Consider the following 14,101-nt stretch of genomic DNA (forward strand, 5'->3'; position numbering starts at 1 on the left):
GAATAAATCTAACCAGAGATGTAAAAGACCTATACAAAGAAAACTACAGAACACTACTGCAAAAAACCCAAAGAAATCTACATAAATGGAAAAACATACCATGCTCATGGATAGGTCGACTCAATGTTGTGAAAATGACAATTCTACCCAAAGCAATATACAAATACAGTGCAATCCTGATTCAAATTCCAAGAACATTCTTTAAAGGGATGGAAAAAACTATCATTAATTTTATATGGAAAGGGAAGAGACCCCCGATAAGTAAGGCATTGAAGAAGAAAAAGTAGGAGGACCCACACTACCTGACCTCAGAACCTACTATACAGCTATGCTAGTCAAAGCAGCCTGGTACTGGTACAACAACAGATACATTGACCAATGGAACAGAATTGAGAACCCAGATGTAAATCCATCCACCTGCAGTCACCTAATCTTCAACAAAGGCCCAAAGTCCATCAAATGGGGAAAAAGACAGTCTTTTTAACAAATGGTGCTGGCAAAATTGGATGTCCATCTGCAAAAAAATGAAACAGGACCCATACCTCACTCCATACACAAAAACTAATTCAAAATGGATCAAAGACGTAAATATAAAACCAAAAACTATAAAGATCATAGAAAAAATAGGATAAATGCTAAAGACCCTAATACACGGCATTAACAGGATATAAACCATAACTAACAACATAAAATCTCCAGAAGATACACTAGATAACTGGGATCTTCTAAAAATTAAACACTTACGCTCGTCAAAAGACTTCACCAAAAGAGTAAAAAGAGAACCTACAGACTGGGAAAAAAATTTGACTATTACAAATCCAACAAAGTTCTAATCCCAAAAATCTACAGGAAAATTCAACACCTCTACAACAAAAAGACAACCCAGTTAAAAAATGGGCAAAGGAAATGATCAGACACTTCACCAAAGAAGACATTCAAGTGGCTAACAGACACATGAGGAAATGCTGGCAATCAGTAGCCATTAGAGAAATGCAAATCAAAACCACAATGAGTTACTGTCTCACCCCGGCATTACTGGCACAGATCAAAAAAACTGAAAATTAATGTTGGAGAGGCTGCAGGGAGATTGGAACTCTTATGCACTGCTGGTGGGAATGCAAAATGGTACAACCATTTTGGAAAATGATATGGTGCTTCCTTAGAAATAGAAATACCATATGATCCAGCAATCACACTCCTAGGAATATATCCTAGACAAAAGCCATCACATGAATAGACATATGCACACCTTTGTTCATTGCAGCATTGTTCACAATAGCAAAAAGATGGAAACAACCTAGATGCCCATCAACAGATGGGCGGATACACAAACTATGGTACATACACACAATAGAATACTATGCAACGATAAAGAACAATGATGAATCTGCGAAGCATCTCACAACATGGATGAATCTGGAGGGCACTATGCTGAGTGAAATAAGTCAATCACAAAAGGACAAATATTGTATGAGACCACTACTATAAAAACTCATGAAAAGGTTTACACACAAAAAGAAACAATCTTTGATGGTTATGAGGGAGGGGAGGGGCGGGGGTGGAAAAACACTAGTCAATAGATTGGTGAAGGGTAAGAGTACACAATGCTGGGGAAGCCAGCACAACTTGTTCAGGGTAAGGTCATGGAAACTCCATGGACAAATCCAAACTCCCTGAGGGACGGAATTACTGGGCTGAGGGTTGTGGGGACCATTGTCTTAGGGAACATCTAGCTCAACTGGCATAACATAGTTTATAAAGAAAATGTTCTACATTCTACTTCGGTGAGTAGAGTCTGGGATCTTAAAAGCCTGTGAGCAGCCATCTAAGATACTCCACTGGTCTCACCCCTGCAGGAGCAAGGGAAAATGAAGAAAACTAAAGACACAAGGGAGAGATTAGTCCAAAGGACTAATAGACCACAACTACTATGGCCTCCACCAGACTGAGTCCAGTACAACTAGATGGTGCCTGGCTACCACCACTTACTGCTCTGATGGGGATCACAACAGAGGGTCCTGGACAGAGCTGGAGACAAATGTAGAACAAAATTCTAACTCAAAAAAAAGACCAGACTTACTCGTCTGACAGAGACTGGAGAAACCCCAAGAGTATGGCACCTTTAACTCAGTAGTGAAGTGACTCTGGGGGCTCACCTTTTAGTCAAAGATTAGACATGCCCCCAGGACAAAACAAGACTAAAGGGGGACACTAGCCCAGGGGCAAGGACTAGAAGGTAGGAGGAGACAGGAAAGTTGGTAATACGAACCCAAGATCAAGAAGGGAGAGTACTGACATGTCATGGGGTTGTTAACCAATGTCATAAAACAATATATGTACTAACTTTAAAGAGAAGCTAGTTTTTTCTGTCAACCTTCATCTAAAGTACAATAAAAAAAAAGAAATAGGATCTTATATTATTCTGTATATGAATATTTCCCAGAGATAAAAATGTACAATTTTTAAATTAGCTTGTTGCCCATAAGAAGGGTCTTATGCGTGATAACATAATGGATACGTAATTTTGAAGAAGCCAGCAGCAAGACAGGTATTGTTAGGTGACCCCAGGAGCCAGCTGCCTCACTGGGTTGCATAGCATTGGTGAGTTAACTGGGTGTGACACTTGGCCTTATTGACTCAGAACCCTAACTTTTGTCATTGCACTGAAAGAAGACCTGTCTCACATTGGCCGATTGCCTCATATGCATGCAAAAGCCGGACAATGAATAAGGAAGACTGAAGAAGAATTGATGCCTTTACATTATGGTGTTGGTGAGGAATATTGAATATACCATGGACAGCCAAAAGAACAAACAAATCTGTCTTGGAAGAAGTACAATCAGAATGCTCCTTAGAAGCAAGGGTGGTGAGACTTCATCTCATATACTTTGGACATGTTATCAGGAAGAATCAGTCCCTGGAGAAGAACTTCATGCTTCGTAAGGTGTAGGGTCAGCAAAAAAAGGAAGACCCTCAACGAGATGGACTGATACAGTGGCTGCAACAATGGGCTCAAGCATAACAATAATCATAAGGATGGCGCAGGACCAGGCACTGTTTCGTTCTGTTGTACGTAGGGTCCCTATGAGTCAGAACCGACTCGATGGCACCTAACAACAACATCCATTTAATAATTCACAGCAAAAAAATATAGCTGGTATAAGGATAAAAGTACTTGAATTGGTATGGCCAGCAGGTTCTGTCTCGGAAGATACTAAGGGGTCAGCTTATAAGAAGACGGCTTGGTGAACAGAAATAGAATCAAGGGAGTTTGTTATATAATTCACATGTTTAATCTCACCAGGCCAGAGAGTCTAAAGCTTTCGCCCTTGTAAAAATGGCTTGGTGGAGTCAGAGATCCTCTAACTTCAGTGGGGAGGAGAATCAAGATCAACATCAGCCCAAGGTTAATTTCTATGAGGCAGAGGTCAGACATGCCTCCACCGTCCAATGTTTTCACCACTTCTGACACCCAGCTGTCCCTCCCACGGCACTCTTCTCTGCTGGGTTTGATAATTTGTTGTAATGGCTACACAGAACTCACAGACAATACTGAAAATTATGGGGTTTATTAGGGAAGTAACAGGTTACAATTCAGGATCAGAAGTGACTCAGGATGCAGTTCTTTAATCAGGACCACTCTTCGGCCCTGCCCACAGGCAAGCCTCTCCCTCTGTCCCTGGGCTCCTCGGTCTGCCTGACTTGCGCAAGTGTTACAAAGCTTTTTAGCTCCACAGGTAAGTGCCCAGGGGCAGCCCACTCCTCCAGGAAGCCTCCTGCCTGAAGGTGCTCAGCTGTCTTGCTCAGGTGTGCACATCCACTGTAGTTTCCTTGTTCCTGGGACCAGGAAGCCCACCACCGTCACGCCGGTCTCCTGGTTCTGCTGCTGCCATTTTTCTGCCACTGCTTGTTGCAGTCTCATGCCGTCTCTGGTTTACAGTTCTATCTCCTGGGTCTAGGAGGTTCTCAGTCCAGGTACCCCATGTCCAAATGATACACTCTATTCCTGAATCTTCTTTCCTGATGGTAGTGAGGTCCCCTGTCTGCTCTGGGATTGGCTCTCTTTTTAAGCCTAGCAGGATGGTAAAACTGACCTATTGCTTTGTTAGGGTGTCATACATCTTATTTGCGTGATCCCACTCCTGCAGGGTTCCATGCACGTTATTTATATTTTTAGCAAGCTGTCCAATCCCCTTGGTGGTCCACAAGCACCTTATTTGCATTGTCTCACCCAGTCATTGTGTGGGAGTTACAAGACCATGCATGGCTAAAAGGGCCATATTAAGTAATTCACCCCCAACAGAGGAAGCCTTGCTCATGGGATAAGAGACCCAGTCTGTTGGCAAAGACCACACCTTCCTCTGTACAGGCCCTGCCAACTTTTTCCTCTTTGTGACTTCTGTTTTTCTAATTTTTTGTTATTTACCTATATCCCCACCGCCTTCTGATGAGCATATTCTTCATTAGGCTATATTAACAGCTTCAGGAAAGTCTTTCTCTGGCCTAGGAAGCTAGTTGTCTTTTTAAGTAACTTCGCCTATTTTTACTATGATCCTTGAATGGAATACCTTAATAGGTCACAGGAGATTTGGCATTGAGTGAATATCAGAATAAGACCTGGAAGTTGCATTCAGTGGGGTAACTGCTCTTTGTGCATTGTTTAAATAAGGTGGGGGATCTGTTTGTTTTTTAGAGTTGGTCCTTTTTCCAAAAAGGTAGTAACCAGAAGGGGAAGTGGAAGTAGACCAACATTTATTGACAGTCAAGCACTATACAGACATTTTCTATGCCTCCTCATTTGAACCTCACAACCACTCTGTAATATGTTAGTATGATTTCCATTTTACAGCTGAGCAAAGACTCACAGAAAGTAAGAGAAGGTCATTGAACAACATATAGCTAAAGTGGTAAAAACAGAATTTGAGCCCAAATGTATCTCCTTCCAGGCTCCATCCTCTTTCCACTTCTCATATTGCCATCTTCAAAAAAATGTTAGTCAAGGAAATGGCCCCGTAAATAACCCATTCAAGAGATGACTATATCAGCTGATGTTATGCACATGCCAATCATATGTACTTCTAACTATGCGTACTATAGATTGTGGCTCACATCAGTGCTTCTCAAACTGGTGATGGACCTGTTTTTTCCTCCCAGTCCATCACAGACCAATACGTTTGTAAAATACACTAAAATTAAATTATTAGAAAAATTAAATAATTTTAAAAAAAGACATACAAAATATAAGCCCAATGATCATGTGCTGGTATATCATGGCAATGTCGAATTGCCTTAAACATTTCAAAACACTGAATTTCTATTTTGTCACACACCAGCAACACTTTATGGACAGCACCAGTCCATGACCACACTTTGAGTAGCACTGGTATAGATGTGATTTTCTTGAGACCCCCATTGATCTTTTCAGGGAATAAAAAAGCCCTGCATTTTTTAAAATATAGGTTTACAGTTTAAAAGAATGGCATCCTCAGCTGACTATTTGAAAAAGACAACAGTATTTGTTAAATTACTATAAAGTTTTTTTTTTTAATGTTTATTAACACCTTGTAAAAACGGCGTGGGGGCGTTGTCTGACCTCCTCTGTCTTCACAACGGGAAAGGAGAATCAAGATCAACAGCCCAAGGCTGATTCCTATGAGGCGGGGGTCAGATATGCCTCCTCTCTTTGCCATCTTTACCAACTCTGTCACCAACGGTCCCTTGCACAGCACTCTACTTCTCTACTGGGTTCGGTAACTGATTGCAATGGTCACACAGAAGTCACAGACCATACTCACAATTATGGGGTTTATTACGGAAGTAACAGTTACATTTCAGGCTCAGGAATACTCAGGATATAGTTCTTCCATCAGGATAGCCTTGTCCAGTCAGGGTAGCCTCGTCCCAACCATGCTCACAGGCAAGCCTCTCCCCGGCCCTAGGCTTCTCAGCAAAGGCATTCAGCTTTCTCTCTCCATGGGTGGGGAAGCCCAACGCCGTCTCCTGCTGCCAGGTCTCTGCTGCTGGGTCTTTTCTGCCACCACTTCTCACCATTTTCAGGGTTACAGCTTTCTCTCTCTGACTCCTGCTTCCAGGAGCTTCTCAGTGCAGGGCTCTCGGGTCCAAAGGACACACTCTCTGCTCCTGACCATTCTTCCTTGGTGGTGGTAGGATCCTCCTCTCTTTTCTGGAATTGGCTTTAAGGCAAAACTGACCAATCCCCTTGGTGGGCCACAATTACCCTATCACACAGTCCTGCCCAATCACCTGGGTGGGAGTACAAGACTATGGCTAGAAAGGCCACACAAAAGTAATCAATCGCATTGCACACCTCTTAGAAGAAAAAGGATAATTGAAATTGTGGAACAAATGCCTTATAATCTCTCCCTTTCTGAGATTTAGCATATTATGGAATTGTCGTTGCTACTTGTCATTTTTTTCCATCCTCTTCAACTTATGTTTTGCTTAATTTTGTCTATTAACTAACTCATACGTCTAACCCCTTAAATGTTTACAATGCATGTTGGAACTGAACATTTATTGTATAGCTTATTAGGTAGACATAATTAGCATGGCATTGTAGTTTGGGGGAATTGACTAGGCTTATAAACATCAACAAAATATTAAAAGCCAGTGGCTAGGCTCTGGATGGGAAAATTAGAACAATTCCTGCCCTGGGCCATTTGCCACGCAATGATGGGAATATTTATGGAACATGCACTATGTGTTAGGTATCTCGCTTAAATATCAAACCAACCTATAATCAATCACCTCAATTTCACGGAGGAGGGACCCAAGGCCCAGAGAGGTTTATGTATAAATGTAAGTTCTCACTGGCAGAGCTGGGACTCTAATCCAGACAGTCAACCCCAGAGCCTGCACACCTAACCCCAGCTCTGTAAGCTTCCTCAGTTGCCACCTAAAAGCTGGGAACTTCTGGAGCCACAGTGAGACAAGTGGTCCCACATAAGCTGCCCAAGGCAGATGGGAGCTGAGTGAGAGAGAGTTACCTGGACTAGCTCACTTCTTCCCCATCCTAGCCATTAGCAAGTTTCCAGTTACTCCTTTATTGTAAGCCACAGTTTGTACTAGCATAAGGTAAATTACTTTCTGAGACCTAAGAAACCACTCCTCACTTCTTCCACCCCTTTATTCCGTCACTTTCCAGGTAGTCTCCCATCTGCCCGGTGGTTTGGAATTCTTGAGCTGGGTATTCTTAGAGCTTTGCTGAAATGGAACAGGGTGGTTTGAGGCTTTAGAAGCCTGAACCTTGCCCCCTTTCAACACACGGCAGATGAACTTCTGAATGGAAAATCACCTCTTACTCCCCAACAGTCAGCTTGGCACGAGCATGCCCTCAGCTTCACAGAAAACTTACTTGTAAAGTCCAGCCTCTCTTGCTGAAGATAGGGAAACGGAGGCCCAGAGATCTGTCAAAGGTGATCTCTTCCTCTCTACCTGTGCTGTCCAATATAGTAGCCACAAGCTACATGTAGCTGTTCAAATAAATTTAGAAATCTAATTCCTCAGACCCACTAGCCACATTTCAAATGCTTAGAGCTAATGGATATTGCATTGGGCAAATCTTCGGTGGGGGGGGGGACCTCTAAAGTTTTAAAAAGCCAAGATGTCACTCTGATGACCAAGGTGCGCCTGACCCAAGACATGGTATTTTCAATTGCCTCATATACATGCAAAAAATGGATAATGAAAAAGGAAGACAGAAGAATTGATGCATTCAAACTGTGGTATTGGCGAAAAATACTGAATATACTGTGGACTGCCAAAAGAAAAAGCAAATCAGTCTTAAAAGAAATACAACCAGAACATTTCTTAGAAGTGAGATGGCAAGACTTCGACTCACTTACCTTGGACACATCATCAAGAAAGATCAACTGCTAGAAAAGGACATCATGTTTGGTAAAGCAGAGGGCCAATGAAAATGAGTGAAACCCCCAATGAGATGGATTGACAACAGTGGACTCAAATGTATCAACAATTGTGAAGATGGCGCAGGACTCAGCAATGTTTCGTTCTGTTATACATAAGGCCACCATGAGTTGGAGTCAACAGCAACTAACAACAATGGCTACCATACTGGACAGCACAAATAGAGTGCTTCCATCATCACAGTAAATTCTATTGGACAATGCTGCTCTGTACAAAGCCATGGCCTCAGGATACCAATCTGTGGGAGTGTCTGCCTGCCCTTTCTCACTCCCGTGGCACTGGTCTTCAGAGTCTCTTTGAGTTTTCTCTTCAGGGTTGCCAAACCAACCAAGTCACCTCCAGGATGTAAGGAGTCTGTCACTCTCATAGTTAACAAAGTGCCAAGAATTTTTTTTGAAGGTGCCGGATTTCTAGGTACCTTAGAATATCTAGAAATCCTAAATGGAAACACAACCACACACATATATGTATCAGGCACACAAGATAATGGTTCAGGCCAGGGCTGCTTTATGGCTTGCTCCACCAGAGCAGGAGCAAAGAATGGTCTCCCGCCTCCTGGGGTGGTGGATGTGCTGGGCAGACTCAGCCTTTGTCATCAGGCAGATTTGAGTTTGAATCCTGGCTTTGTGACCTTGATTATGTAACTTAAGCTCTGTTAGCTTTATAATCCTCATGCAATATTTAAAATTGGGATAGTGATATATGACCCATAGGGTTGTTTAAAGCCAAATGGTAATTTCATAAGCACATAACAAGCACCCAGTAACTATGGGTGTGATTCCCCTTCTTCCAGATTCATTGCTTAACTCCAGATTGGCTGAGAGGAATATTGCTGAAGTAGTGGTCCCCCACCGCTACCAGCCCCCTGCCCAGCATACTGGAAGTATAACCTGACCCTACGAATGCCAGTAAATTACCATTAGTCCTTAAACTAACCCAAGCCAGATTTGGACCGCCCTGCATGTGCAGAAGGGCCAGCTGTGACTGCTAATTGACCTCAACAGAGGAGACAGCAAGAGGAGGAATGAATCAGAAGGAAAATAATCACCTGGACCCTATTCTGAAGTGAGAAGTCCAACAAGTACCACATCACCTCCTGTTTCCTGGCTGCCTTCTAGAATTTTCCGTCCCCAGTATGCCTGCATGGCCACCATCTTGCTACCCAAATCACATACAAGCCCTGATTCCCCGTAGCTCGAGGAGTTGGATCTGAGGAACTTCCTCCCGGCTCCTTGGTCTACCAATTGCAATAAAGTTACTTTCTCTTTCTCAAAGACAGGAGTCCAGCTTATTGGTAAGTCTGAGCGCGATGGACAGAACTCACCTTCCCAGGTTCGGTAACAGAAGGAACTGCCAACTACCTGCTTAGTGTGTACCATGGCAGAAACAATAAGCTGACTTTTTTTTTTTTTTTTTTTTTAGCAGCATATTCTTCCTATGAATTTGTAGCCTTTTCATGAGGTTTACTGGCTCTTGGACGATGTATGTATTATAATCACCTATTATCCTACAGAAGGCTTTGAGGAATAGTTTAATAATTAGCAAGTAACCTCTTTGGAGCCACACAAGCTCAGCACTCTGGGGTAATTTACTTTTCCCACAATCATAGAGGAAACAGCATGAAATAAGTCATTAAGGCAGTCATTACCAGCCTGGGCTTTGTGACACCCCTGGGGATTTCCAGGGATCTCCAGAGGGGTTATAAAATCCTCAAATCAAAATTTAATTTGAACTCACTTTAATGTTTTTTAAAATGGCACATGGCATTTTGAGGACAAGAAGAAAAAGTCACAAAGTTCACAAACCCATGAGGGCATCTGCTCTAAAAGGCTGGAAATTACTGCATTATTGAATCAGCTCTCACAGTAAACGTTCCATTACAAAGGCCTGTTGAATTTGGCCTAATTCATTACACCGTAAAGGACTTTTATTTGTTTAGTCACATCTTTATCATTTAAGAAACATTTAAAAATTGTATTTATTTTTATTTCAACATGTCAACTGTGTATTTCCAAAACAGCAGGCTTTTCAAAGGAATAAAATCAGAACTGTAAACACAAGATACAGTATAAGTTTTTGACTTCTGACAGTTTCACAAATCCACATACTGTACATTCATAGGTGGGGTTCAGCCTGTCACCCATTTATTTATTTCTACAATTACATAAGCATAATAAATACATCTGATTTTAAAGGTCACTTAAAATGAGTCATGATAATTTACAGTACAGTACTTTTCAGTTCAAGTGCAAAAATAACTATTTACTTAATTCTATTTCTCTCTGCTATTTTAGTTTCAAGCCGTGTTTTGTGGTGCAGCTAGACATCCAACTGTAGAATTTCCATCTCCCAGATGCAGTGTGAGGCAGCCCTTTGTGTCATGGAGGAGCCCTCACTTGACAATTGAGGCCGTCCAATCAGGGTCAGAGGGCAAGGTGAGTTGCTGATTTTAAATTTTGTTCTCTTCTTTCCTCACTCCTGTGCTGGTCCACAGCTATTAAAACTAGTTGACCTTCAGCTAAGCAGTGTTCCCTTCTCCAGGGCCCTCTCCCACGGCTTCCTACGAACCTCAGCTTTCATTTTTAGCAGCAAGCTTTCGGCATGATTCACCCAGTCATTGTCCTGACTGTCACTGTAATGTTTATAATTGCATACCCGCATCTGAATTCTCCAGTGTCTGCCTCTCCAGTGCCCACTTTCCCATTCTTCATGGGAAATAATACACTGAGATTTGCTCTTCAGTCGTTGGAAAGTAGAGTTACTTTTTATTCCTTTCCTTCCCATTCCTGGTTTCCTATCCACTATCCTTTCCCCTAACCAAAAACAAAGCGATAAAAACTGACCCGTTATGTAATTTTTACAAATTGTATCTATCCCTCCCCCAGGCACTTAAATCTTATACTGTTATTTGTAAATAAACAACAACAACAACAAAAACCCAAACCCACTGCCGTTGAGTCTAGTCCGACTCATAGCGACCCCATAGCATTGCTTAATTAAAGAAAGCCTTAGGAATTCAGTTATTTTTGTTTTGTTTTATTCAATCAGCTAATTAGAGCCCAAATCACTATGAAATGGTAAATAGTGATAAAGGCTACTTACAGTATCAACATATTTAGTAAACCCATGTCTAACAAGCCACAGGATACTGAGTTGGTTTATTTTAAATATTCCCTCATTTCTGGTCTTTCGTAAAGCCCATTTTAAAAAAAAAGGCATTTTAAAACTCAGTTTAGCTTGCAGTCATCAATAATAGCTTTTGCTGTTCAAACAATCAACTATTTTCATTATACCCCATACACATATAAAAATATACTTGCTAGGATGTGTAAAGTTTCTCATGAAAATTTTTCCCTTTTCTTTTTAAACAAAAACATATATGTTCCTAACTTTTATCTGGCTACTTTTTAAATATGTCTTACAATTTTTGAAATGATTCTCCTCAAGAGAAACAAAATTATAGATGTATGCTGTTTCTTCCTGGTTTACCCTTAAGGACCAGCTCATTAGAATAAATAATCAGAAGAGGGAAATTATATCAGCATTCACCTTGAGACATGCTTCCTCCACTTACTCAGTGTAACTGCTGGTTTCAGCTCTTACTGCACTGGCAGAGAATCCTGTAGCATTTAACCTCACCAACAAAAAGAGCTGAGAGTCCTCATTGAACTCCATTTCCTTTCTGTAATTCCAATGGGATTATGAAAGTTTACCTTTTCCTGCCAACATGTACTGTAGCTCCTGTGTGTGTGCGTGTTTCAATGTTAATGAGTTTAGATATTTAGAAGCATATGTGGTGCTATGATCCTCAAGGGGAGGTGTGTCCTGGGTTTGGGGCAACTCTCCTCTGTACTGGCAGCGGAACCCATTCCATGCAGGGTGTGAGATGAGCAGGTCCCCTCAGTGTCCTCCTGCAGCAGGCTGGGCCCACTGCTCTTGACTTGCCTCCACGCGCTGGTCCACACTGGGGTGAGCAGGGCTGGTTTGAGTCTGAGATGCGGCTGCTTTAGGGGCTGGCTGATTTCTGGATGGTTCAGCATGAGTCTCACGCGGGACAGGCTGGGCTCCATCAGCTGGAGAATGTTCCCGATTCTCACTGGTCCCCTGGGAGGGAAACCGGAGATAACCTCATGGTCAGTGACAGCAAATAAATCTAACACTTTTCATATGTTTTCAAGTTAAGATATAAGAAACATGGGGGAACCATCCTGAAGTGTCCACTTCAGGGAACAAATAATAGAGTAATAAGGATAGAATGTCTTACCTTTCATCTCCTTTCCTATGTGCAACTGCCAAAGCCGCATGAAAAACACAAACACTATGAGTAGACGTCTCTCATGGACAGAGGAACATTACTACCAAGATGCCTGATACTGCTAGTCCAGCAATGTACATCAGCAGATATTGACTGAGCCCCCACCAGCCACTGTGGCAAGTCCCTGGCATGCAGCACTGAATAACTGAAGCTCAGGCTACTTGCTAAAAACCAGTTGCCATCGAGTCAATTCCGACTTACGGTGACGCCATGTGTGTCAGAGTAGAACTGCGCTCCATGGGGTTTTCAATGGCTGATTTTTCAGTAGATCGCCAGGCCTTTCTTCTAAGACACCTCCGGGTGAACTCGAACCTCCAACCTTTTGGTTAGCAGCCAAGTGTGTTAACCATGTGCACCACCAAGGGACTCTGTGCCACTGGCTAGGACCACAGAATTCAAGAGTGGGAAGACACCTTGTTTGTTGTTGGGTGCCATCAAATCAATTTCAACTCACAGAGACCCCATGTGACAGAGCAGAATTACCCTTTAGGGTTTTCTTGGCTGTAATGTTTACGGAAACAGATCGCCAGGTCTTTTTTCTGCAGAGTGGCTGGGTAGGTTTGAACCACCAACCTGTTAGCAGCTGAGTGCTTAACCATCTGCACCACCAGGGCTCCCATATGCCTTGTCTAACAGTGAGTAATAAAGCATTCTCATCCTCAGAAATAAATCCAGGAGAAACATATCCTGGAGTTAAAAGTCCAAATTTATATTTGGGATATCAAACTACACTTAAATAAGACAGAACATCCAGGCTAAAAAAGGGAATGGAAACAGGCACTTATGTAACAAACTGTGAGTACCTACTCACTCTAGTACATCACCTGCAGCAGTTTCTATAACATGCTATGTTCATTTTGGTTTTTACAAGCCAGGAATCATGTTTTTAAAAAGATGGATTTTTCCTCTGAATTAGTATCCATTGCTTTAAATAGCTAAGCACAAAAAAAAAAAAAAAAAATTCATTTCTGTGATTGTCTCAAATGTAACCAAAAAAAAAAAAAAAAAACTTAGCATAATGATGTCTTCATAAGAATAATTATGCCACAACATCTAACAGTTCTGGTTAACTTTAACATACCAGGGGAAAAAGACTTTTTTTTACAGTGCTATTTCAGCCTTACAGGCTTCTGTGAAAATGAGGATGAGTACCCAGAGTAATAAAAACATGGCTATTCAAGCACCAGGTATCATCCTTTCTCCTCTTTCACCTCCCTGCTTCAAGATATTAGAATCCTTTATATTCTCTGCCTACCCCGATACTCCAGTTTTTTCTTTTTAACATTTTATTGTGCTTTAGATGAAAGTTTACATAGCAAATTAATTTCCCATTCAATAATTCATACACAAACTGTTCTGTGATATAGGTTGCAATCCCTGCAATGTGTCAGCACTCTCCCCATTTCCACCCTGGGTTCCCTATTTCCATTCATCCGGTTTCCCTGACCCTCCCTGCCTCCTCATCTTTGCTTTTGTGCAGATGTTGCCCTTTTGGTCTCGTTTAGTTTATTGTTCTCATCCTCATGGATGTTACTGTTGATTTAACAGGCCAGTCTATTTTTTGGCTAAAAGGTGAGCTCTGGGAGTAACTTCAGTTCCAAGGGTGTCTAAGGGCAATAGTCTCAGGGGTTCCTCCAGTCTGTATCAGACCATGAATCTGAATTTTATTCTACATTTTTCTCCCATTCTAACTGGGACCTTCTACTGTGATCCTGGTCAGAGCGGGTCAGTAGTGTTAGCTAGGCACCATCTAGTTCTTCTGGTCTCAGACTAGAGAAGGCTGCAGTTTCTGTATGCCATTAGTACTCTGGACTAATTGCTTCCTTGAGTCTTTGGTTT

General features: G+C 41.9%; 1 protein-coding gene across 5 annotated transcripts in view; it reads right to left on the reverse strand.

Moving 5' to 3' along the window:
• Positions 1-11,140: 11,140 nt before the first annotated feature.
• The window catches only part of MFSD6 (major facilitator superfamily domain containing 6), a 95,094-nt gene continuing 92,133 nt past the window's right edge, over positions 11,141-14,101 (reverse strand). For all 5 annotated transcript variants that reach the window (XM_004385580.2, XM_023739876.1, XM_023739873.1 and 2 more), the window contains one exon: positions 11,141-12,051. In XM_004385580.2, coding sequence (XP_004385637.1) covers positions 11,848-12,051 — 204 coding nt within the window. In that variant the 3' untranslated portion in view covers positions 11,141-11,847. The remainder of the gene's footprint in view (positions 12,052-14,101) is intronic.

The sequence above is a fragment of the Trichechus manatus genome, unplaced genomic scaffold (genome assembly GCF_000243295.1).
Source record: "Trichechus manatus latirostris isolate Lorelei unplaced genomic scaffold, TriManLat1.0 scaffold00142, whole genome shotgun sequence".
Lineage (NCBI taxonomy): Eukaryota > Metazoa > Chordata > Mammalia > Sirenia > Trichechidae > Trichechus > Trichechus manatus.